Below are 25,337 nucleotides of genomic sequence, written 5' to 3' on the forward strand. Positions count from 1 at the left end.
AAGACATGGATGCTTGTTGTGCTTCTAGAAGAGGTATGAGATTCTTTATGGACTAGGCTTTTGCTTATGCTGGTAGTTTTTACAGAATGGATGCTATGTCTATGCCTAGTAATTTTTATGGCATATATGTTTTGGCACTTCAAAGTTTTAGAGGCATGCTTCCTTTGATGTATTTTATTTTAGTAGAGGACATTTGCATCCTAGATTTTGTAGGTTGGACTTATTTTACCATATTAAATTTATACTGAAAATTTACCTTCGTTTTTAGCCAGAAAATGTTTACTATTTTGACGATTACCATATTAAATCGGGATGTTTAAGCTTATCTAGAATTTTGATGATTAATAGAAGGAACATGGTTTATATAATCGAATGAAATGCAATTTGAAGAATCATTTCCAGTTTTGAACTCAATTTCACGGACAACCAGGTCCGTGCGCGCACGGAGCAAAAATATAGTTGTGGAATTTGTCAAAACATTCGAAGAATCTTTTCCTATTTTGAACTCAATTTCATGAATAATTGTCCTCTCTTGAAGCATTTAATTATGTCAACTAGCAATGAGAAAGACAAGAAAATTCACCTTTCAAAACATTTTTTTAAACACAGAAAATAAATAAATTGTGTGGCTAAAGCAGCTCCGTGTCGCACAGAGCTGCTGCACGAAGTAGCAGCCCCGTGTGACATGAGTTGCCGAGCTCCGTATGAAGGGACTCCCCTAACTTTTTTAATTTTTTTTAATTTTTTAGTAGTGTCTCTTATTATTTTAATTTTAATTTTTTTTACTATTATAATGGGTAAGCTAAAAACTAAAAAATATAGATTATGGGCATCAAGTTTGATGCCCTAACCTACAGTCTCATTTTTTTTTTATTTTACTATTATAAGAACTATATCAAGGGTTGTTTGACAAAGCTTGTGATAAGACTTTAGCAAATTTTAATAAACGTTGATAAAATATATGGTTGAAAATTTGATAAAAATTGTTAGTCCCATAAATAGTATGATAAAATTAGTTTTTGACTTTGATTCAACTTTTCAAGATATCTCAAACAAGAGCAAATATAACATTTTATGATAAAGATTGTCTGAAAACAAATGCAATCGCTTATAAAGAAATTAAGTAGATTTCCCTCTTGGGTCTTTAATAAGTCCCTAATAGAATTTTGAATCTATTGTTATCACAATAACAAGTAATATTACAACATAACACAATATCAAGTACATATACTTGGAATCGAATCAAAGCTCATGAGATATATCCTTTTTCATTATGATTGTCTTGTCTTATCTAGGACCGATCCAGATGGCCATGCACAAAAGCATGAATGTTATGCCCATGTTTGATAGTGATTAAAATCTAGATTCTAGTCCAGTCAAAATCAATAATTAATATTAGCCACATATTTCATGAAATCCGCAATATTTTAACTACTATTTCATCAAATTTTATCACAATTTATTGAAAATTTGATTTTAATTCTCACCAAACAAGGATCATATTTTGTTTTGATAGTTGGTTCTTTTGATAAAAATGAATTTTTGGATAATGTATTGATGGAAAATGTGCGGTTAAAAAATGAGAAAAAATTTTGGATTTGCGTGTAATAATATTTTATTAAAAAAATATATGGTTAAAATGATATCAAAACACTGCTTAAGAATGAAAATCAAATAGGGGTTATATGGGCTCAAACATGTTTTTGGCTCCATTTGGTGCTATTTTATTTATGTCAAGCCCTAAGGAAAATAAAATATTATATCCTTCATCACACACCAAAATTCTTTTGTGTAGCTAGTCAAACTCGACTCCAAATTAAACATGTCAAATACGACTTTGAATTGAGAATCGGAATCAAACTAGATGACTTTTATATCAATTTTGGACTAAAATTGGACGTGTTTATTCACTTAAAAAATATAATATTAAAGTGCTCGAATAAATTATTCATTTATACAAATATTAAATTTCAAATTTCTAAAAATGTGTACTTATTAAATTTGTGATGAAATTATAAGAAAACATACGAAGATTTGCATGGAAGAAATAAAGCATGAGAAAAGGAAATGAAGCTCACATTAATATGTTTGAATAACTTTTTAAGTACAAATCAAGCATCTGCTGAATAGTAGTTTAATGCCATGAAAAAGATCACTAGGTATGGAATGGTTATTGAAAGATGGGAATGGTTCTTAATTAATTAGTAATTACTCATGGGATTCCACCACCTCCTATTCCGCCACCAGCTCCTGCACCAAATCCACTACCGGATCCTCCACCCAATCCGCCTCCACCACCGCCTCCGCCACCAAAACCTCCTCCTCCACCTTGGGCACCATTTCCAAACCCACCACCAAACCCTCCTCCAGAACCAGAACCACCCCCTGTTCCTCCACCTCCACCTCCACCTCCTCCAAACCCTCCACCTCCTCCATGAGAACCACTTCCCATCCCACCACCAAATCCTGCTCCATAACCAGAACCAGAACCACTACCACCTATTCCTCCACCACCACCTCCCCCTCCACCAAACCCTCCACCTCCTCCTTGAGCACCACCTCCAATCCCACCACCCATTCCTCCTCCAGAACCAAAACCACCTTCTGTTCCTCCACCTCCACCAAAGCCTCCACCACCACCTCCACCAAGCCCTCCTAGATCCCAATGACCAAGGGAGAAATTTTTATCTCCATCTAAAGAACCTTCTGAGCCAACAAGCTTTCTTGCAGTGGTGGTGCAAATAAGAACACCAAGGAGAACCAAGAGAACAAATTTGGAAGTCATCTCAATTTGTAAGTAAAAGATAGGAATTCAATCTTGATTGATAACAACTTAGGACACGTGAAAGGGTTATATAATGCTAGAATATCAATTATTTGCAATAAAGTTTAATGCTTGAATTAATGTGTATTAATGAAAGTCTCATAACTTGACGGTTATTGTATTAGTAACTAGAAATTTAAATTTTTGTGTTTAGTTATTAATAGGTGCATTAGTAGATTAATTTCTGAATTAATGGATGTTTTAATTTCTTTTCCTTTTATCATGTTTTATTTTTTTTAAATTACCTAACATTTATTTTTTCAGTTTCATTCCGAGTTCATCATAATCTCTCTCCCCCTCCCTCGGGGGAGAGAGAGAGAGATGAGGCAAGTGTTATTTAGCAACGTAAAGTAATCCCGAGTCAAGTATCAATAATATTTAAAGGTATAAGCAAGAAATGAAATTTTATTTTATGGCCAAGTGAGTTGTTCAGCAGAAAAGTTTTGCTTATTTTTGCACTTGCAATAGAGTTTGGCGTAAATTCTCTCTGAATTTCGAATAAGAACTAACGTGTCCTATCATGAAAATTATACTTTCGTGTATGGATTGACAAATAACTATATATGTATTGTTGAGTTTATAACTCAAAAATTGAATTTTATTTATGAAATGGAATTTTGAATACATAGTCACCAAAGCCACAATCTATTATATCCACTCAAATGAGATTTTCTCGCTCCACTAAATACATACACTGGTTGTATCTATACACAGGAGCGGGGCTATATAAAGTCCAGTGCGGGCATCGGCATGCACTTTGAACTTGACACAGGAAACTCCAGTGTGCCTGCACTGGACCAAGAAGAGAAGACGAAGAAGAAGAAGAGGGAAGAAAGAAGAAGAAAAAGTGTGTCTGCACGCACTGGCGGAGGAAGAAGAGTTACAGTTGCCGACAGGGAAGAAAGGAAGGAGGAAAAAGAGTTACACTTACAGTTGCCGACAGGGAAGAAGAAGGGAAGGAGGAAGAAGAGTTTAGTTGGGCCAATTTTTTAATTTTTTAGATTTTGGGCCTTCTCTTTAGTTAGGCTTTTTGAGGAAAAAAAAAACAATAGGCCCTTGAAAAATCATATGCAAAGTTTTTTGGAAGTAAAAAAAATTCTATGTAAAATTAAAAAGTGACACAGTGTCACTTTTTTCGCCGAAAAAAAAAAAAAGAAAAAAGAAAAAGAAGAAGAAGAAAAGGTGACACCAACTCAAAAAAAAAAAAAAATGACAGACACTAAAAAAAGGTAAATTCTACAAATTCAAAAAAAAGGTTACGGAAATTTAAAAAAGTGACGGACACTCAAAAAAAATAGATTCTACAAATTCAAAAAAGTGACACACTAAAAAAGTAACAGAAATTCAAAAAAGTAACAGACGCTAAAAAATAAATTCTACAAATTCAAAAGAGTGGCAAAAATTCGAAAAAGTAACAGAAATTAAAAAAAAAAGTGACGAACACTAAAAGATTTACTTAAAACAAGTGACAAATGCTAAAAAAAGTGATTACATTCTCCCTTCCTAGCAACAAAACTGACTAACATCTAACTGCAGCCAGACTAAGAAACTTTAAATTGAAATAATGGATTGTGTCTTCTTTTGCGATGCTTCTGGATATCACTTATAATTGGTGGCCAATATACAAGAGAGAGTGAATTAACATCAAAAGAGGATTTCACGAACTGTCTCTAGCAACATGTCCATAGAGAGCTCCTCATTATCAATTTTGTTTTTTTAAAAGGCACGAATGCAACAGCAGTATCACTAGCAACTGGCTGGCTATTTCTTGTTATTTCCTGCCATTTCTGCAGTAGCATCAGTGCATCACCAACATTTGCAAACCTATTTAGTCAACCTGTGACAAAAAGTGTCAAGTACATGGTCTTTAAGGGGAAAAAAGAGTATAGAAAATGTTAAAGATAAGTTTAGTGTCTCTTTAAACTTTCAAGTAAAAAGGATTGAAAAGTAAAACTCAGCCAACCCAACAATGGCTTCGGGAGAAAAACAACTACCACATTACAAACTAATTTTGGTTCTTTTTGTCCACATAATTTAACTAAGGGCGACTTCCAAAAATATCTCTAAAATTAATGATCTTTCGAAAAATCATATAAAAGGTATTTTGGAAGTAAAAAGTAAAGTGTAAAATTAAGTGTCACTTTTGTTATTTTTTTAAAAATGACACAATGTCGATTTTTAAAGTTAAGTTGAACTTTTTAATAAAAAAGTAGCATGGTCAATTTGTCCCTAAAACTAAAAAGAGTGACTAAAAAAGTGACAAAACGATAAACACATATTCTATTGCTATTTCTATAATGAAGAAATAATTTAGGTTCTTTTTTCCTCGGACCCACTCCCAACGCCAATTTAGACTATAGGTCTCTTTCTGACTTTTTCAGCATAAGAGGTCTTTTCTCTTTGCTTTTTTAGCGCATCCAGGGCCCCGGCGCCCAGCTCAGCTGGAGAGGCCTAGCCTGATCTGAGAAGTGCTAATTCGCAATTCCCTAAGAGGGGCCGATAAGGCTGCTAACCCTAGTAAGAACCTTCTTGGAGACAAGTTACCTTTAGATCTGTTGGTTTATAAGGTCTTTTAACGGGCTAATATAGGGCTTAGAAAACTAAACCATATCCACCTAAAATCCATGTAGAAAAATGATTAACACAAATTCTGAAGAATATTTCTACACATTCCACACATTTTTTTTTTTTTTATCATAAATCTAGTAAAGCATTATGCATTTGTAATGGAAATTTTACAAGAAAACAGAGCATGGGATAACCAGGGCCACGGAAATATAAAATTCCAAGTTCCAAAAAGAAGATTCAATCAAGAACACAAAGGGAACTTTCTTGAATCCATTAAATCCATTCCTTCCCATTAACAAAGAATTACAGAAGGTGCCATCAAAAGAGTGCCCATTTTCATATAAAAATAAGATTCAAATTCGGTTCAAGAGGAGTAACTAAATTAAAATCCTAAGAGAATCATATTAAACCATGAGATAATATTTCATTGTTCATAAATTCAGATTCAAACTCAATTATATTTTTTATGCCAGTTCGTATTAGAATTTAAAACCTTGGATCTTTAACATCTAATAATATGAGGAAATTTAGGTATAAAATGAAATAAATTTCTCTTTGATATCTGAACTTTACATATGCAAACTCGAAAATAAATTCTTAGTGATTTTACCTATTCGCGGTTGATTGAGAATTTGATCTGTGAAATTTGTTCTTTGATGTTTAAGAACTGGAGTTTTGTATCCGCAAAAGGCCCGTATGTATAAATTTGGAAAGGGCAATTTAGAGGGTTTTAGAAAAGGAACGTATTTTCTACTCTATGAATAATGCATTCCATTTTTCAATTTGCTTAGTTTTAGGCAGTAACCGGCCTAATTTACCCAATAGTTTTCCGGCAAATTTCAATCCAAGCCAAACGTCACTTCATAATTCACCTAACATACTCACTCATTTTATTATTTAGGTTTAACTGTTGCCATTGTTTGCCACATTTAAGCTCAACTTCATTCACAATTCACCTAACACTCACTCATTCTTTAATTTAAATTCAGCTGTTGCCATTGTTTTCAGCGACTCTCCTCTCACAAGTCACGACTTCATCTTTGCTGCTCAAGATCGTCAATGTTTTGGCATTATTATTTACTTTTTGAATAATTTGTACATATTGGTGAATGGATCTTATTAGACAGCTTTTATTTGTATTTTTTAATTGGACTATGTTATTTTGTAAAAATTAAAATTGAACTATCATTCATTAAATTAATATAGTGTTGTTATAAATGTTAAAAAATTTAATTATGGTATGGAACCTAAGAAATCAAATCGAACCGAACCAACTCGAAACAAAGAGCCGAACTATTTCGGTTCTATAATTAAATTTGGACCTGACGATTTCACTTACTGAATATCTAAAAAATCTGATTCAATTCGATTTGAACCGAACCATGTCCAACTCTAATTTAGATCAACTTTAGATGATTTTTCATTTATGGAAATGGAAGGCTAATTCTCAATGATTGAAAATTTGAAGCGTATTATAAAGAGTTCGCTGAGTTCGATTGGAGTGGGACCATTTGCTCTATTTATAGACATTAACAATCAAATTGATCACCAATGTCGCATCAGCTATAATGTTGACCTCGAAGTATGGCCCACCCCCCAAACTTGAGGATTTTGATTGGTGTTTGATGTCAACCATGTAGGTTATCATGCTAATTAGGTTGTATATATAGCCTAGGTTATTATTTCCTATCACCTAGACAATCATTGCTTATTTTTTATTTGTGGAGGATGAGTTACTAATGTTAGGACTAGCCCTGAAAATTTAGAGGTCCTACGCGACAAATTATTACGAGGCCCTCCAACATAATATTTTTAGAGGTGCAACAATATTTAAATAGAATAAAGTAACAATATTTTAATAAAATAATGTTACTTGTACATAAGTAGTTATATAATTATTTATATACCGATGAGCTATCAAAGAAATTGTAGAGAAGTTTTTTTTTCTTTTTTCTTGTTGAAGAAATTCTGATACGATTATATCTCACCTAAGGCTAAACAAAACTCCCGAACCGAACCGACCGAACCGAACCAAACACGACGGTTCTTCTTAAGTTAAATATCCAAATGGGTGTCCGAATCAAGAACTGAAGGGTACGATTCGATTCTTGGTTCTAGACCAAGAACCGAAGAACCGAATTTTCCTAATTTTTTATTTTTTTATATTGAATAAATTAAATTATTTTAATTTTTTCTAAATCTAATTTTTTGGCCCAATTATTTGTTTCATTTTTTATTTTTTTTAACCCAACATCAAGTATTCAAGCCCATTTTATTCTTCCATTTTTAGCCCATTTTTATCCCAACTCTAAATCTCTAATGTCCAACCCACTACATCCAAGTATCCAACACAAAATAAACTACATAGTACACTACATACGGTCCCACCTCTTTTTAGTACTAGTATCTACTTTTTGGTATATGTATACATTGGTAAATTAATGTTATTGGACAACTTATTATTTATATGTTTTTTAATGGGACTTCGTTAATTTGTAAAAGCTATGATTCAACATGTTATTAGTTGTATTTATGTGGTGTTGTAAATGTTAAAAAATGTTCCATAATTAAATTTGGACCCAACGGTTCCAATTACTAAGTACCCGAAAATTTCGGGTTCGATTCGGCTCTTCATGTCCAGCCCTAATCTCACCACATCTTGTGTATGTAAATCATTATGTAAATCTATTATGTAATATAGAACAACCGATTTAAATATTTAAATAATTAATACTTTTATATTAAAAAAAAAGACTTTATCCAATTCAAAGTAACTTGTATATATATAGTTACAAAGGAGAGAAAAAAAAAACGAAATTGCAAAACCATAATTCCAAACAATCTCTGGGTGCAATAAAATTAAAAGAAAGTAACCCAAGCAAAATACCATTGAGGAGTAATTATACAAACATCAGACAAAGAAAGTGGATCTCATTGTGATATAAACTATCCTTCTGACAAAATGCAATTAATTAATTACCTTTCTTTTTACTATTTGTAACTCCAATAATAAATATAAATCAATTGAGATTTAACAAATTGATCATTGCATCAAAAACTATCATCCTAGGTCATGTTACCTAATTATTTACATGAATATGCTCCCACAAATGACTTATTTATGAAAGTTTTTTTGGATTAGAAAATATCTTTCTTTATAAATATTAAGACATCTTAGCAATCTGTTATGTTTGGTGTTTACAAATGAATTAGTTATTCTCTTCATCCCACAAAATAGGCCTGGATATTTTAACAAGAATTGAACCTCCCAAACCAGAACAAGAGGTTTTGGTTCGATTTAAAAAATAAATTAATTAATTAATTTGGAACTGGAACTGGAACTGATAACGATTGGGTTCGAATTGATTCTTAGTTCCTGAACGAGAACTATGAGTACCCAAATGGAATCGATTTTTAAGATAATTTTTTGTTTACAATTTATATGTTGGGTAAAAAAAATGCAAAACCTATAAACCCTAATTTAGATAGTAATTAGTCTAAAACTCTAAACCCAGGAAATCAAGACTGGCTCTTACTCTTTTACCTTTCACCTTACATTACATTGTTGCATTTCAGATGTTAATACATGTTAATCTTTGCAATTTCGACTTTCTATGAATCAAAAAGTTCGAGCTAGATTATGATGTAAGTTGATGAATCAAAACATTAATTCTTTACAATTCGAGCCTTTTACTTTCTTGCATTGTTTACAACTTAAGTGATTTTTTCATTTTTTTAATAATGCATAGGAATTGAACTTGATAAATTCATAGCTTGGATAGTGTATATTTTTTATTATCTCGAGTTTGTGATTCTTTTTTTCTTTTTGATCAAACAGAGCAAGTTCACTATGTGGACTGCAATTTTTTGATACTTTATAGTTATGTATCTAATTAATATTTTTTTTATCAGTTCGTTTTAATAATACAAGAATTTAAGAAGTGTTCATAATTAAACTATAAGTTCTAGCATGTTCCACTTATGGATCGAATAAGATTTATTAAGAAAAATAAGTTCTTTTCAAATTGTAATTTAATTTTGATATTTTAGTTCTCTTCTTTCGTGGTTTGTAGTCTCTACTATTTTGCTTAATGAAAAATTTTTAGCTGAATTTTCTACCTTGCACAAATATTATCGTGTAGTAGCATATCGGGTATACATATACCTAAAGGGTATATGGGAAAATGTTTATTTAATGTACATAAAAAAAAATTTATTGGTAGAATCGAACCCAAATCAAAACCATCTACTCCGGTTTAGATTTGGTTCCAATAATTACAAGAACCTGAATGGTTCCAATTACTGAATACTCGAAGTATAATGGGTGATTTCATGTATTGATACTCAGACCGACCCACCCGATGCCTAGGCATACCACAAAGATAGGCTTGTTTCATTTTAACATAGATTTGAAATTGTAATTAATATAATTAAAAATATAAATTTTTTCTAATATACCCCTAAATTAAATAATAGTTTAGTATGAATAGCTCTTATTTGTTGATAACAAAGCACAATAAAGACAAGCATATTAAAAAATTAAATTAAAAAATTATACTCTCAACAAAGAAATTGACTAATAATTTGAGACAAACAAAAAAGTAAAGCAAGTCTATCTCTAAAGGAAGAATGATGGAGCGTTGACCGAAATGGGCACAAAATAAGTTTCGAAATTTTTTATTCTGTCCAAAAAAAGAGGGGAATGTACATTTGCAAAAAGAAAATATAAATTTCTATACATAAAATTTTGATACGACAGTGGGTCCACACATACATTGCTTTGCATTAAGCTAAAAAAAATAAAAGAAAAACGAAAAAGACGGACTATTTCAATGATGGCCCTCCATAGATTCACGATCCCATTTTTTTTCCATGAGATGGATTAAAAAAACCGATGTAAGGTAAGATTAGTGACTTGATTGTCTTCTATTAATTTATTAAAGATAAGAAGCCAGATTGATAATTAGAGGGAAGTTCAATGACCAAAATCGAAATTAACCCCCTTATAGTGAACCAAAATAGCTATAAAATTGAAATAATCAATCATACATTAAAGAAAGGAATAATGTTATCTAGCACAAGTAGTGTTAGAACATCTGTTTAGATGACTATATATACTTTATAGATTCAATTACATGAATCATGTGACTTAGCATTTAAATCAATCTATCATTTAATGTCATATAATTGCCACATATATTGGTGCTTAACATTAGTGATGATGAATAACATTTCTCTACATCTATTACAATAGAGAGACATAATTAATGGTGGCGATAGTTGGGTTGAGACGGCCATTACAGTATGTCGACCTTGCCTAAAGGTAATAAGAGGTTAAGAGCCACCAAAAATTCGACCCAACCTAGAACTTTAGCAAGCCAAATGGGCTCTTTATGCAACCCAATGTGCTCGGCTCAACTCAATTGATACCGCTAGATATAAGAGTTATCCATGTCATGTACTTTCTTGCACAGAATTCTGTTGCATTGAGACCTCTGATTGTGAGATGCAAATTCATCTGCTAAACTACTTTATCTCATAACATTACAACACAACAATAAGATGAACACAAAGATAAGAATTTAATTTGATAGAGAAATTGGAGTTTTTATTCAACAACTATAATGGAGAGAAAATGCAATAATTGTGTTCCTATACAATAACTCTTAACTTTCAATAATTATCTAATTGTAAAGAAAAGTGTACTATTGATAGGGATACATGTCAAGCTCTAATAATAGCTCAAAAGATGGAAACTACATCAAATGCATGTAAAATGAAAAAGGAGAAAAAAAAATTTGATGGTTCGTAGCTCGAGCACTAGCCTCGTACCTGGCGAACGTCAGTAGTGCTACTCAAGCGGTCCTTTAGGGGTAGTTGAGCAAATGGCTCTCTGCTCCAAAATTCGTCCCACCGCTTGAGTAGTGGGCAGGGGCAGGTTAGAGCCATGTCACCTAATCTTCTTCTTGTACCTTATTTTGTTATCTTCAAGCCCAATACTTCAAATCATGCAACCCCTGATCTAATTTTGAATCATAAAACCCAACAATCTTCACCTCGACACATATTCCACTACTATGATCATGTCTCCAAAATTAACCCACCTGGAGAAAAAAATCAAATTGTAAAGAATGAACTGAACTCTTCAACAATAACTAAACTAACTTATCCAAAAAACTAAAAATAGTCTACCTCTTCCACAATTCCAACTATGATACTTGAATCCAAGAACTGCTCCATAAAATTACTTTGGGTTCAACCCAAAAAATTAAATAATGATTTTAAAATCGGCCAAACAGGGCCAAAACATACCTTGAAACATAATCTAAACTAAATGCTTTTTGTAGAAACTAGAAAGCCCCTTGCTAGTTTGAACATCTGCAAATACGCTTAAAGCATTTGCAACAAAATTAGTTTTCTTGTACCGTTCTTCAAGGGATCTATCCATAGCAATTACATAAGATGACACTATAGGTGATGGTGGTAAATCGGCATTACCAATATCCACTGAACCCGACTGAGTTGTAGTCTTCAATACGGACCTTAAACTAAATCCCAACGATACAATACCAGACTGAATAGCCACCACGGTACTAAACCTTTGCTGATTAATCTTCATAGATTTTGCATGACCTTGCAAGATGTATAAATGAGAACTATTCTATCTCTCCAATAGAACCCGTGCACCCTTACAAACCTTCAAAGCTCCATTTCCACCAAATAACTTATAACCCTTTCAATCAAAAGTAACTAATGACATTGATTTTTCTTCAAATCTAAAATATGTTGAACCTGACCAAGTGTTTTAGCTATCCCATTCAACAACTTCAATTTGACTTTACCAATTCCAGCTACACGACAAAGTGGTTGTTCAAAATTGTTTCATATGTTACAAACAGATCCCAATTGAGACATATATGAAAAGCACAATCTAGAATCCAATCCTCTTTAAGATTGGAGTTGCTGTTAAAAATAGCCAATACATATCCATCACTCAAATAATCCTCTACGACATTAGCTTCACTTGAAGTTTCTGATTCCTTCCCTTTTGATTTGTAGCCAAATTTACTTTTTCTGCAACTTGTTACAATTCCTCTTGATGTGCCCATTTTTCTTGAAATAAAATAAATTTGATTATTGAAATAGGATTTTGACCTACCGCTTCTATGACCACAATGAACAACAAGGCCTTGTCCGTCTCTAGCCTCAAATCCAATTAGATATTTCATCTTCTCCTTTTAAAACAAAACATCATATGCATCTTCAATGATGAAAGTATCACGACTATACAAAATTGTGTCTCTAAATGAAGTAAACGAAGCAAACAATAAACACGAAAGAATGAAATCTAAATCTTCTGATTTCCTTAAAAACAGCCAAAATGATCTTCCAATGATCTGCCTTCTGTTATGCGATAAGAATACAACCTTGACTTCATGTGCAATTTACTTGTCAAACTCTTAATCATATAGAATTACTCCAACTTCGACCACAACGTATTTGTCGTTTTTCCCTTCAAAACTTAAGAATATTATTCGAAAGATGAAAACGAATTTGTAAAAGCAACGTTTGATCCTTCCATTGTTTCTCCTCCATCGTTCAAGTTGTGGGCATCTTATCAAATTCCAACAACGCGTAATCCAAATCCATCTAAGTGAGTACTGCATCGTCTCATGCCACTGCAAGAATCGAGTACTGCGATCCAAAAGTTGAATGTCATAACTCAAGGTTGACATCAATAACAAGAAACCTCGAAAAAATCAAACTAAAGCTTTGATACCATTTGTTGAGAATTTGGACGAGATTATACGGCCTGATATGAAGTATTGATTGGTAAGTGTGTTTTTACACACTTATTTAATTCACAAAAATGACGTAATTAAGAGCAAAATATTGGAATTATGATTTAACTTCTGTTAATTTGTGTATCATAGAATATACTGATGAACATGGTGAAATTTAGGAGAAAAGAGGCGAAAAAGGACTAAATTGAAGAAAAGTGAAAGTTCAGGGACCAAAGTGCAATTATTTGAAAATTTGATTTCACAGACACATCAAGCAATTGATCAAGCTAAGTACCAATTGTAAGTTATAATGAAACATTGGAACAACTAGAAACACAAAAGGAGGTCAAGAAGTGGAGGAATAAAGTTTTAGGACCAACATAACATAATTTGAAAGTTTTTTCTAATATGCGGTCGCATGATAGAAACCTTATGCGGTCGCGAACACCAAGTCAGGGAAATAATACGCCAAATTCCATAAACCTATGTGGTCGCATAGGTATATCCTGGGGCCGATTCTGCAGATTCGTATTCGCGATGAAATTCTAATGGAAGCTGATCTAAACGCGATATAAATACCCAAATCCATCAGAAACAAAGGAAGAACGCATTGAAAGGAAGAAAAACACATCTTGGAGAGGATCTTGAGCGAAAGGAACGAAGAAATTTACAAAGATCATCTAGATTTCAAGCAAATTCATAGCCCGGTGACGCTTTTTCTTCAATCTACTATGTATTTTGATTCTTTCTCCATGTTAGGCTAGATTTTCATGTACTAGGAGATCGATGAACCATGTAATGTAATCTTTAATTTTCTAGTTTTGGAAGTTGACATTAAAACGCGTATTTGGATATTTGAATGAATTATATGCATTGATTTTCTTCCATAATTAAGTGCATGTAATTATGTGACGTGTAGTGGTTTATTTCATCTGTTTGAGAGAAGAGAAATAAATTCGACAAGGTATAATTTTTCGTAGGGTCCGATAGGGGATAGTGATATACCTCTGTTGTTTTATATGAATCTTTAAGTGCTCATAAAATCGAATGTATTTTTATATATGCACTTGTCATAGAAATATAGGCCGGTGGTATATAAAAATAGGTTCAATACATCTCGAGGGGGAGTATTGGATAGAATGAGGAGCATTGATTCGTCAATAATTCAATCATGTATCATTTGTGAAACTAGGTTTTAAGGTGAATCATTGCATGGGAATTCATGATCCTAGTGCGATTAGCATTCATTGTATACAACAAACTTGTGTTCGAACCATTTAATCTGCATTTTAATTAATTAAAACATCATTTTGCATATTAGGTCCTTTAATTCATAACATTTGCATAATTAGGGTTTCCTTCGGTTAAGAATTCAATTTGGATAATTTAGTTTCGGTTAAAGCTACGATAGATATAATTGAACTACTCGATCCCTGTGGAAAGATATTGGGACTCAAATATCCACTTTATTACTTGTTAATGAACCGTATACTTGGGTGGTTTAAATCGAAAAAAATATTTCGTGAACAAGTTTTTGGCACCGTTGCCGGGGATTGAGTTTAGTTTAATTTTATTTCTTTCTAGACACTAATTCGAACTTTCAATTTAATTTTTATTTATACATTTAATTTCGTTTAGGCATTTTGCTTTATTTTTATTTTAGTTATTTATATTGATTGAATCTGAGTGCTACTGTTGATTCTCTCGTAGAGTTGCATGTCTACAACGACGGGAGGAGAATTAATTTCAGCAGACCTAAAAATTGAGTGAACCTTTCACTGATTGCAACGAGAAAATAGAGAAGCATGTCAACAACAACAAGAGCAAATGGCTAACTTATAGAACAACCCCGTTTTTCAAGCTAATGAAGGAGAGGCGCTGGATGAAGGAAATGAAATTTTGGGAGATTTCTTGACTCCTCATGTGATTCAAAGCTAGTCCAGTATAGTGTATCCATCGTTTGGACAACCAAACTTCCAGTTGAAGACCAATGTGATACAGCTATTCCAGAATGGACATCAATTTTATGGTAGAACTGAATCATTTGACGACGCCTGGAACAGATTCAAAAACATGCTCCAAAAGTGCCCTCAACATGGGTTTGACAAAAAGACCCAAATTTGATTCTTTTATACAGGGTTACTTCCTTACCACAAAGGCATGGTGGACTCAGGATCAGATGGCTCAATATCCACATGAACAATTGATGGGGCACTGGAATTATTCGAGAGAATGGCTACCACTTCAGCCATGTGGTCTTCTAACAGGGTGATCCCAAAGAAAAGGTCTGGGTGTCTACGGATATACACTTATTCAGCCATATCCGCAAAGATCGACTCTTTGTGTTACAAGGTTGAAAGCATGTCACAGTCAGCACACGTTAAGAAGAGCAATTGTGAGGAATGTGGAGTTGAGCATAAAACATCAGAGTGCCCAATCATAATGCAAGGAATTGAGCAGGCAAACTATGCACAGTGGGGACAGTGCCAACAGAACAACTCATATGGGAAAACTTACAATCCCAGCTGGAAGAGGCGTCCCAACTTTTTTTGGATCAACCAGAATCAGAATAAGCCATGGGAACAGTTTTAACAACAAGAGAAGAGACCTCAATTGGAAGAAATGTTAGGGAAATTCATGGAGAAAGCCAAGGCTACCCTTCAGAACCAAAATGAAGCCATTAAAAATTTGGAAACTCAGATGGAACAGCTAGCCATGGCGTTGACTGGCAGAGCACCGGGTAATCTACCGAGTAACACAGAAATTAACCCCAAGGAGTAAGCTAAGGCTATTACAACTCGAAGTGGGATGCAGCTACCCGAAATACGTGTTAAGAGACCGGGTGTCATGAGAGAACTACTTCCTAAAGAGGAAGAAACTATGGAACAGGACGAACGACCAAAAGAATCAACTCCAAAGGAAAGTTCGAAGAATTCACAGGATAAAGCCATGGTTATAGTCAACCCATACGAGCTTTCAATTCCATTTCCCCAGGGGTTGAGGAAACATAAAATGGAGCAGCAGTACAAGAAATTCCTCGAAGTCTTCAAAAAGCTCCACATCAATATCACACTAGCAGATGCACTATCCCAAATGCCCAGCTATGTAACAGATGCACTATCCCAAATGCCCAGCTATGCAAAGTTTCTAAAGGACATTCTATCAAATAAATGCAAGCTGAATGACCACAAGACAATAATGGTTACAAAAGAATGTAGCGCCAGAATTCAGAAAAAGCTCCCGCTAAAATTGAAAGATCATGGGAGTTTTACTGTTCCTTGTACTATTGGTGAAGTTTATTTTGATAAAACCTTATGTGATCTTGGTGCAAGTATTAATTTAATGTCTCTGTCTGATTTCAGGAAACTCGGCTTGGGAAAGGCTAAAGTGACTACCGTAACACTGCAGTTGGCTGATAGGTCGCTGACCCACCCAAGGGGAATAATAGACGATGTACTTATCAAGGTTGAAAAATTTATATTTCCTGCAGATTTCCTCATCTTGGACATGGAGGAAGACAAGGACATCCCGTTGATACTCGGCAGACCATTTTTGGCAACAGGGAGAGCCTTAATTGATGTTTAGAGGGGATAATTAATTTTGAGATTGGGGGAGGAGCAAATATCATTCAAAGTCTTTAAGGCCATGAAACTCCCTTCAGAATCAGATAGCTATATCCAAGTCAATGTCATTGATATAGTGGTCCAAGAGACATTCTTACTTAACAGCACATCCGATGCTTATGAGGCGTGTGTTGCACATTCTCATTCAGCCCAGTCAGGCTCTCTTGAGATTGAGACATGTGCAAAGTTTCTGGAGACCAAGCCACCATACACACGAAAGAGACATTTCGAAAAGCTAGGAACATGGACCACAAAACTATTACCTTCCATTCAGCAGCCGCCAGTATTGGAACTCAAGCAACTGTCCCCACATCTCAGATATGCTTATTTGGGAGAGCCATGTACACTCCCGGTGATTATTTCAAACACAGTTAGTGAGGTGGAGGAAGAAAGACTGCTTAGGGTACTCAAAGAAAATAAGACCGCGATTAGGTGGACAATAGCCGACATTAAAGGGATTAGTCCTTCACTGTGTATGCACAAAATTCTCATGGAGGAGAATTGTACGCCAAGTATAGAAGGACAGAGTAGACTTGAAGGAAGTGGTAAGGAAAGAGGTATTGAAATTATTGGATGCCAGCATTATATACCCAATTTTAGACAGTGCATGGATTAGCCCAGTTTAAGTTGTGCCGAAGAAAGGGGGAATCACAGTGGTGCAAAACGAGAAAAGTGAGCTAATTCCTACCAGAATAGTGACAGGATGGAGAGTTTGCATTGATTATCGCAAACTCAATGCAGCTACACGAAAGGACCATTTTCCACTCCCGTTTATTGATCAGATGCTAGAAAAGTTGGCAAGGCATTCACACTACTATTTTCTTGATGGATACTCCGGCTACAACCAGATACCAGTTGCACCAGAGGATCAAGAAAAGACCACGTTCACTTGTCCTTACGGTACTTTCACCTACCGTAAGATGTCATTTGGTCTGTACAACGCTCTAGCTACATTTCATAGATGCATGATGGCAATATTCTTTGATATGATTGAAAGATTCATAGAGGTGTTCATGGACGATTTCTCAGTTTTTGGATCATCATTTGATGAATGCTTGGAGATTTAAATATGATCTTACAGAGATGCAGGGAAACTAACTTAGTTCTGAACTGGGAAAAATGTCACTTTATGGTACAGGAAGGAATTGTACTTGGACATCAGGTTGAAAAATTTATATTTCCTGCAGATTTCCTCATCTTGGACATGGAGGAAGACAAGGACATCCCGTTGATACTCGGCAGACCATTTTTGGCAACAGGGAGAGCCTTAATTGATGTTTAGAGGGGATAATTAATTTTGAGATTGGGGGAGGAGCAAATATCATTCAAAGTCTTTAAGGCCATGAAACTCCCTTCAGAATCAGATAGCTATATCCAAGTCAATGTCATTGATATGGTGGTCCAAGAGACATTCTTACTTAACAGCACATCCGATGCTTATGAGGCGTGTGTTGCACATTCTCATTCAGCCCAGTCAGGCTCTCTTGAGATTGAGACATGTGCAAAGTTTCTGGAGACCAAGCCACCATACACACGAAAGAGACATTTCGAAAAGCTAGGAACATGGACCACAAAACTATTACCTTCCATTCAGCAGCCGCCAGTATTGGAACTCAAGCAACTGTCCCCACATCTCAGATATGCTTATTTGGGAGAGCCATGTACACTCCCGGTGATTATTTCAAACACAGTTAGTGAGGTGGAGGAAGAAAGACTGCTTAGGGTACTCAAAGAAAATAAGACCGCGATTAGGTGGACAATAGCCGACATTAAAGGGATTAGTCCTTCACTGTGTATGCACAAAATTCTCATGGAGGAGAATTGTACGCCAAGTATAGAAGGACAGAGTAGACTTGAAGGAAGTGGTAAGGAAAGAGGTATTGAAATTATTGGATGCCAGCATTATATACCCAATTTTAGACAGTGCATGGATTAGCCCAGTTTAAGTTGTGCCGAAGAAAGGGGGAATCACAGTGGTGCAAAACGAGAAAAGTGAGCTAATTCCTACCAGAATAGTGACAGGATGGAGAGTTTGCATTGATTATCGCAAACTCAATGCAGCTACACGAAAGGACCATTTTCCACTCCCGTTTATTGATCAGATGCTAGAAAAGTTGGCAAGGCATTCACACTACTATTTTCTTGATGGATACTCCGGCTACAACCAGATACCAGTTGCACCAGAGGATCAAGAAAAGACCACGTTCACTTGTCCTTACGGTACTTTCACCTACCGTAAGATGTCATTTGGTCTGTACAACGCTCTAGCTACATTTCATAGATGCATGATGGCAATATTCTTTGATATGATTGAAAGATTCATAGAGGTGTTCATGGACGATTTCTCAGTTTTTGGATCATCATTTGATGAATGCTTGGAGATTTAAATTTGATCTTACAGAGATGCAGGGAAACTAACTTAGTTCTGAACTGGGAAAAATGTCACTTTATGGTACAGGAAGGAATTGTACTTGGACATCGGGTCTCAGCAACGGGAATTGAGGTGGACAAAGCAGAACTTCGGGTTATTGAGAAGCTACCACCACCAACATTAGTTAAAGGGGTCCATAGTTTCTTGGGGCATGCGGGGTTTTTACGGGAGATTTATAAAGGATTTTTTGAAAATCACTAAGCCGCTGTGCAATCTACTGATGAAGGATGTACCTTTTAAGTTTATTAAGGAATGCCTGACAGCATTCAACACTTTGAAGGAGAAACTCACGTCAGCACCGGTAACTTAGCGCCAAATTGGGAATTGCCTTTTGAACTAATGTGTAATACCAGTGATCACGCTGTGGGTGCAGTATTGGGACAACAGAGAAACAAGGTTTTTCACGTGATCAACTGTGCAAGAAGAACACTAAATGGTGCCCAGATCAATTACGCTACCACTAAAAATGAGCTCTTAGCCGTAGTATATGCATTCGACAAGTTTAGATCATATCTTGTGGGATCTAAGGTCATAGTTTACACAGATCACACTGTACTGAAGTATCTGCTAACAAAGAAGGATGCGAAGTAGAGATTGATGCGATGTATATTGTTGTTGTAAGAATTTGACATGAAATCAGAGACAAAAAGGGGAGTGAAAATGTGGTAGCAGATCATCTGTCCCCATTAGAGTCTGAGGAGACAGAAGAATTAATGGATATTAACGAAATTATCCCAGATGAACAAATGTTGAGCGTAGAAGAAGCACCTTGGTACGCAGACATTGTCAATTACTTGGCCAAGTCCATTCCACCACCAAATTACTCAAGTCACCGGAAGAAAAAGTTCTTTATCGAACTAAAGTACTACTTCGGGGAAGATCGGATTCTCTACATTATTCAGAGACGCCTTTGAATTTGTGAAGATGTGTGATAGGTGTCAGCGTACTAGAAATATCTTGAGAAGGAATGAAATGTCATTGAACAACATTTTGGAAGTGGAAATATTTGATGTTTGGGGGATTGATTTCATGGGACCTTTTTCCCCGTCCTTCTCCTATCAGTACATCTTGGTAGCAATAGACTATGTATCCAAATGTGTGGAAGCAGTTGCATTGCCAACAAATGACGCGAAGGCCGTAATTGGGTTCATGAAGAAGTACATTTTCACCCGATATGGCACACCGTAGGCTATAACTAGTGACAGGGGAAAATACTTTTGTAATCGCCAGTTTGATTAGTTGTTGAATAAATATGGCGTCAAACATCATGTCGCCACTCCTTATCATCCACAGACCAGCGGGCAAGTGGAAGTTTCTAATCGGCAATTGAAAAGAATACTTGAGGTTACAGTGAATTCATCTCGAAATGATAGGTCTAAAAAGTTGGACGATGCTTTGTGGGCTTATAGAACAGCATTCAAGACACCAATAGGGATGTCTCCATACTGCCTAGTTTTTGGGAAAGCATGCCACCTATCACTAGAGATAGAACACCGGGCACATTGGGCTATGAAACAGTTAAACATGGAGTCGAAGGTCGTCGGTGAAAAGAGATTGTTGCAACTGAATGAGTTAGATGAATTTCGGATGGAAGCATATGAAAATGGAAGGCTCTACAAAGAGCTAACCAAGAAGTGACACGACATGCATATTCAGAGGCTAGAGTTTGAAGTGGGGCAGAAAGTGATATTGTACAACTCTAGACTCTAGCCCTTTCCGGGAAATTTAAGGACAACGTGGTCGGATCCTTATACAGTTACTAGGGTGTTACCATATGGGGCTATAGAAGTCAGCTATGAAACTAAGGGTACTTTCATAGTTAACGGGCAAAGGGTGAAACACTACTGGGGCGGTGACTTCTCTAAGCAAAAGTCCACCGTTCAACTCGGGACTCCAGAATGAAGCAGCTACGGGAAAGTCGAGCTAACTACTATAAACTAGCGCTGGGTGGAAGGGAACCTACTGTATCCTTTTCATTACTTTTAATTTTGGCATTAGCTTAGGAAATTTTGATTTTAACATTTGATTTTTTTTAGGTTTAGGTCATCGATCATCCATGATGTCAATCGAGTCTAAGCACTACCCACACGGGTCCCTAATCATCGAGCACAAGTAAGGAATGATTGATTTAGTGTTTAGGTGATTGGATGTGAACATCATGCATTTCGAGGCAGAAAGTGTGTTTTAAAGTACTTCGGGAACCAAAGGGTGACTTCAATTTTAAAAAGTGAGTTTGGAACTAAGTCAATATCCTACACGTGCCCCATATGGTCTAATGTGTTTTGATAAATTTTGGGAGACGATGAAAGGCCAGTTCGAAGTCACATGTTGAAAACCAAGAATTTGGGGGAAATTTTGGATAAGGTTGAATTTTGGGGAATCAATTGTATTCTTAAAAATTTTTCACGTGCATTTAGTAAAAAAAAAAAAACAAAAAAAATTTACTTTAAAACACATGACACTCATTCTCACACTCACGCACAACTCTTGGCACTCTCATCCCGTGCATCTCAACTCGCACACCACAAACACAAGACCCACAACTCATCACAATTCATAACCCACATTACAACTCATCTTGTCATTCATCTCGTGGTGGTATAATATAGTTCTAAATCTTGACAAGTTTGCAAGGTAAATTCTCTACACCTATTCCATCAATTCCGAAATTGGGAAAATTGTTTTTATTTGATTGGTATTCGATGGAGGTTGGGTAATTGTGGTGTATATGATTAATTTGTGACATTGGATACTAGTTTAGAGAGCTTCATATACCAAAGTAGTGAAAACCTTAAAATGCTCATAATGTGTTTGATGAAATGCCTTAGTAACAATTTGTGTACAATTTGGTGCTTTCTTTGCATGAGCGATGATTGACAAACATAGTGGCTAACACATTGTGATGAATTCTCACATCAATTGAAATAGAAAACATCTATATCCATTTTGCAACACATAGGCACATGGCTAGGTCAAGGCATGTCACGACACCTCACGTTACCCACTTTTGGCACATAATTTGACACATCTAATCACATCCATTTGATTGGAAATTTGAATATGTGGTAGAACATATTGCACACTCTCATTTGCCTAGAGGTTGCTCAGGAAAATTTCAACCTTTCTCGATGATGTCCGGCGATGAAAGCCATAGGTCGATCATGGAACATAAATTCCATAAATGCTTCTTCAAGTCGAGTCTTATTGGTCAATCCTCCTTTTGACATGATAACCCTATTTTGGGACTTATTTTATGCATTTAAAATGTCAACTTCATGTACATGCATTTTGAAGCACGTTTGAGGGATTTGGACAATATATGCCTAGTTTGCCTTATTCCATGCCTTGGTGTCAACATGAAACCTAATGAGTGTTACTTCACAACTTTGCAGGATGCCTCCAAAATGAACCTCGAAAGGGAAAGAAAAAATTGGCTTATCTTCTGGAACAACCCGTACTTGAGTTCTTGAAGGGAGGATACAAAGATTTCTGAATTTCGAGACAGCAACCGGCTATGAAAACATTGTGAGTCGGTGGATAGTAACACCAGAGCGGGCGGTTAAATTAGAGGATTTTCCAGGTTTTGATTTGATCACTTTGGTGGATAACTATGGGTGGGCAAAGGTAGTAGAGCAGCCACATCTGATCTATGAATCACTGGTGGGAGAATTCTATGCGAACTTCAATGCACAGATCGACACACCATGGTCCGACCACTTGCATCAGACATAGGTCAGGAGACAGTGGATTATGTTCTCACCAGAGGTTATTCATGACTACTATCAGCTCATGTGGGACAACATAACCCCCATTCCGAGCAATTTCAATTGGAATGAAGTAACAAAGATCCTATTAGGACGACAAATTGCATGGCCACTCCCCCTCCACTGCATGGCACCAGATTGAGCTGACACCGTCTATAGCCATCTTTTGACTGTTTATGTGCCATAACATTGAGCCGACCTCGCATAAGACCACATTCACAGATCCCATAGCCGGGTTCATCTATCACTTGGTGCGGGAAAATAAGATCGATCTCACCTCTCTGCTATAATCAGATCCATCATGTGGGTATTTTAGGAGACAAGCACGGTTCAATGATTTTTCCCAGCCTTATCTCCAACACATACATGGCTGCTAGCATCAGTATCGCACCAGGGCAGGCACCTACTAAACCCAACCCCCTATAAAGCACAGTACACTGGAAGCTCAAGACAGAGCTGGGATAAAGCACAAGGAAAATCAAGAGAATGAGCGCCACATGCAGTAGGAAGAACAGGGTCAAGTGCCTGCAGATCAAGAGATGCCACAAGCTCTACCACCACAGATTGAGGTGAATATACAGTTGCGGCGTCAGATATTCGCCACCACCGCAGGAACTAGCCGTGACATACAGGGTCTCCAGTAGGCTATGGGGCTTTGACGATTGACATGCAGACAGCCCCACGTGACACTCGTATCGCGACTGATATGGCATGAGTCGCTCACCTAGATTCCCAAGCAGTTAGGAGGGAGATGAAAATAATGAACGGTTGACTGAGTATGTATGTAGGCTGGGTGGATGGCTTCCAGATACGAGTGAATGAGACTTGGAAATGTCTGGGCCACATGGAGACACATGTTGGCGGAATCCAAGATGAGATGGCGCAACAATCAGCAATGATGAGAGAGATTTTTGCGCGCCTACCTCCACCTCCAGATGATGGTACAATAGGAAACATCTTCCCATCACCACCTCCATATTGATCATGGGAGTATTGTCTACTACTTTTGATTTTTATGAAATTGTCCTTCAATTATGTCCTTCAACCTTTGTTAATTATTCATCGAGGACAATGTATTAACTACATTTGGGGGTGACATAATTTTGGACATCTTTACATCACTATGCATAAATTAATCAATATTTGTGTCTCTTCAGTATATATGTTTCATTTTTACATGTGTGCTTGATGAGTGTTACAAAAAAAAATTTTAAATTAAAATTGTGCATTTTATCCAATTTACTTTATTTCCTTTCATGAGTACCTGTGTGGGCTTGATAGCCTTGCCGGCTATGATGTAAATATTGGATTGGTGTAACTTACAAAACTGTGGATATGTTGCTAATTAGATTAACCAATACTTGTGATGCAATACTTGACATTCTCTATGCACGACAATCATGCTTGACATGTTAGGTGAGTGACTGAGTTTTGAGCATAAAGTAGGAAGCGATAACCTTCTATTGAATTACACCATAAATTATTATAAAGCAGTTCAGAAATCGTTGAGCAAGCATAGGCGAGCATTGAGATGAAAGGGGGCTCCATGCATGAATTCTAGTGTGAGGATTGCCTAGACCAGTGAGGTGAAGATTAGGTGAAAATTTTAAATTGGGGGTTGGTTTTGGAGACTAAATGTCTAGAAAAATAATAAAGGGCATAAAAATTAATTTGTGTGAGCATGATACTTCCTTCCAAGCATTTATGACTCGAGCAAGTAAGCCTGTAAGGGTATCTTCAAACCTAATGTCCTAAGGTCAACTGGTCTGGGAGTCACTGGTTAAAAGCTCGCTACAGGGGTCATATAGAAAGTAAGAAGGGAAAAAGTTAATAAAAAGTCATCTGATCAAGCCTTTATAACTCGAGTGAATAAACCTGCAAGAGTTTAAAACCTGATGCCCTAAGACCAACTAGTCTAGGTGTCACCGACCAAAAACTCGCTACATGGGTTATATAGAAGGCAAATGAGAAGGTGGCATATAAAAAAATTCATGTAAAAAGCTCTTGGAAATTTGGTTGATAAAACTACATCTTCAATGCGAGGCAAGTAACTTAGTTTAAGTTTAAGGGTTGAAGCAATCAAATTTGGGAGAGCCCTCACTTGTTGACATGTGAACTTATGATAGCAAAATTAATCCAAACTATGATAGCCCTCACTTGTTGACTTTTGCTCAATATTATAGAGAGAGAATTATTCTTTCAATTTCTTGTTCTTCTTAAACAATCTTGGAACTTATCAAGATTCAATTTCTTGTGGCGTTCTAAACAATCGGATTGTGGGTTCTTTTAATCGTAATCAAGGGGTTTTAGGTTCTTCGCTAATCTAGGGTTTCTTGGTTCAAT

At 35.8% G+C, this 25,337-nt stretch overlaps 3 protein-coding genes across 3 annotated transcripts; 2 read left to right on the forward strand and 1 right to left on the reverse strand.

Moving 5' to 3' along the window:
* Nucleotides 1-2,212: 2,212 nt before the first annotated feature.
* Nucleotides 2,213-2,785, reverse strand: LOC111377949 (glycine-rich cell wall structural protein 1-like). Its single transcript, XM_023001108.1, has one exon. It carries the CDS (start codon nt 2,783-2,785, stop codon nt 2,213-2,215), a length of 573 nt encoding a protein of 190 aa, XP_022856876.1.
* A 13,199-nt stretch (nt 2,786-15,984) lies between these two features.
* LOC111377950 lies at nt 15,985-16,761 on the forward strand. Its single transcript, XM_023001109.1, has 2 exons — nt 15,985-16,319; nt 16,539-16,761. Exons 1-2 carry the CDS (start codon nt 15,985-15,987, stop codon nt 16,759-16,761), a joined length of 558 nt encoding a protein of 185 aa, XP_022856877.1.
* Nucleotides 16,762-18,141: 1,380 nt separating this feature from the next.
* LOC111377951 lies at nt 18,142-19,431 on the forward strand. The gene is made up of 3 exons (XM_023001110.1): nt 18,142-18,676; nt 18,861-19,147; nt 19,258-19,431. The coding sequence occupies exons 1-3, from the start codon at nt 18,142-18,144 to the stop codon at nt 19,429-19,431; spliced, it is 996 nt and encodes a 331-aa protein (XP_022856878.1).
* Nucleotides 19,432-25,337: the final 5,906 nt, after the last annotated feature.

This window comes from Olea europaea, unplaced genomic scaffold (assembly GCF_002742605.1).
Source record: "Olea europaea var. sylvestris unplaced genomic scaffold, O_europaea_v1 scaffold1750, whole genome shotgun sequence".
In the NCBI taxonomy this organism is placed as follows: domain Eukaryota; kingdom Viridiplantae; phylum Streptophyta; class Magnoliopsida; order Lamiales; family Oleaceae; genus Olea; species Olea europaea.

What these genes read in the sequence shown, in the direction of transcription:
- LOC111377949 (XM_023001108.1), bottom strand. Translation starts at nt 2,785, where the DNA reads ATGACTTCCAAATTTGTTCTCTTGGTTCTCCTTGGTGTTCTTATTTGC.
- LOC111377950 (XM_023001109.1), top strand. Translation starts at nt 15,985, where the DNA reads ATGCAGCTACCCGAAATACGTGTTAAGAGACCGGGTGTCATGAGAGAA. An exon ending in CAAATGCCCAGCTATGCAAA is followed by an intron (nt 16,320 to 16,538) that starts GTTTCTAAAGGA and finishes GTCTGATTTCAG; the next exon opens with GAAACTCGGCTTGGGAAAGG.
- LOC111377951 (XM_023001110.1), top strand. Translation starts at nt 18,142, where the DNA reads ATGAAACTCCCTTCAGAATCAGATAGCTATATCCAAGTCAATGTCATT. An exon ending in AGGAAGTGGTAAGGAAAGAG is followed by an intron (nt 18,677 to 18,860) that starts GTATTGAAATTA and finishes AACTCAATGCAG; the next exon opens with CTACACGAAAGGACCATTTT. An exon ending in TGTTCATGGACGATTTCTCA is followed by an intron (nt 19,148 to 19,257) that starts GTTTTTGGATCA and finishes TTTATGGTACAG; the next exon opens with GAAGGAATTGTACTTGGACA.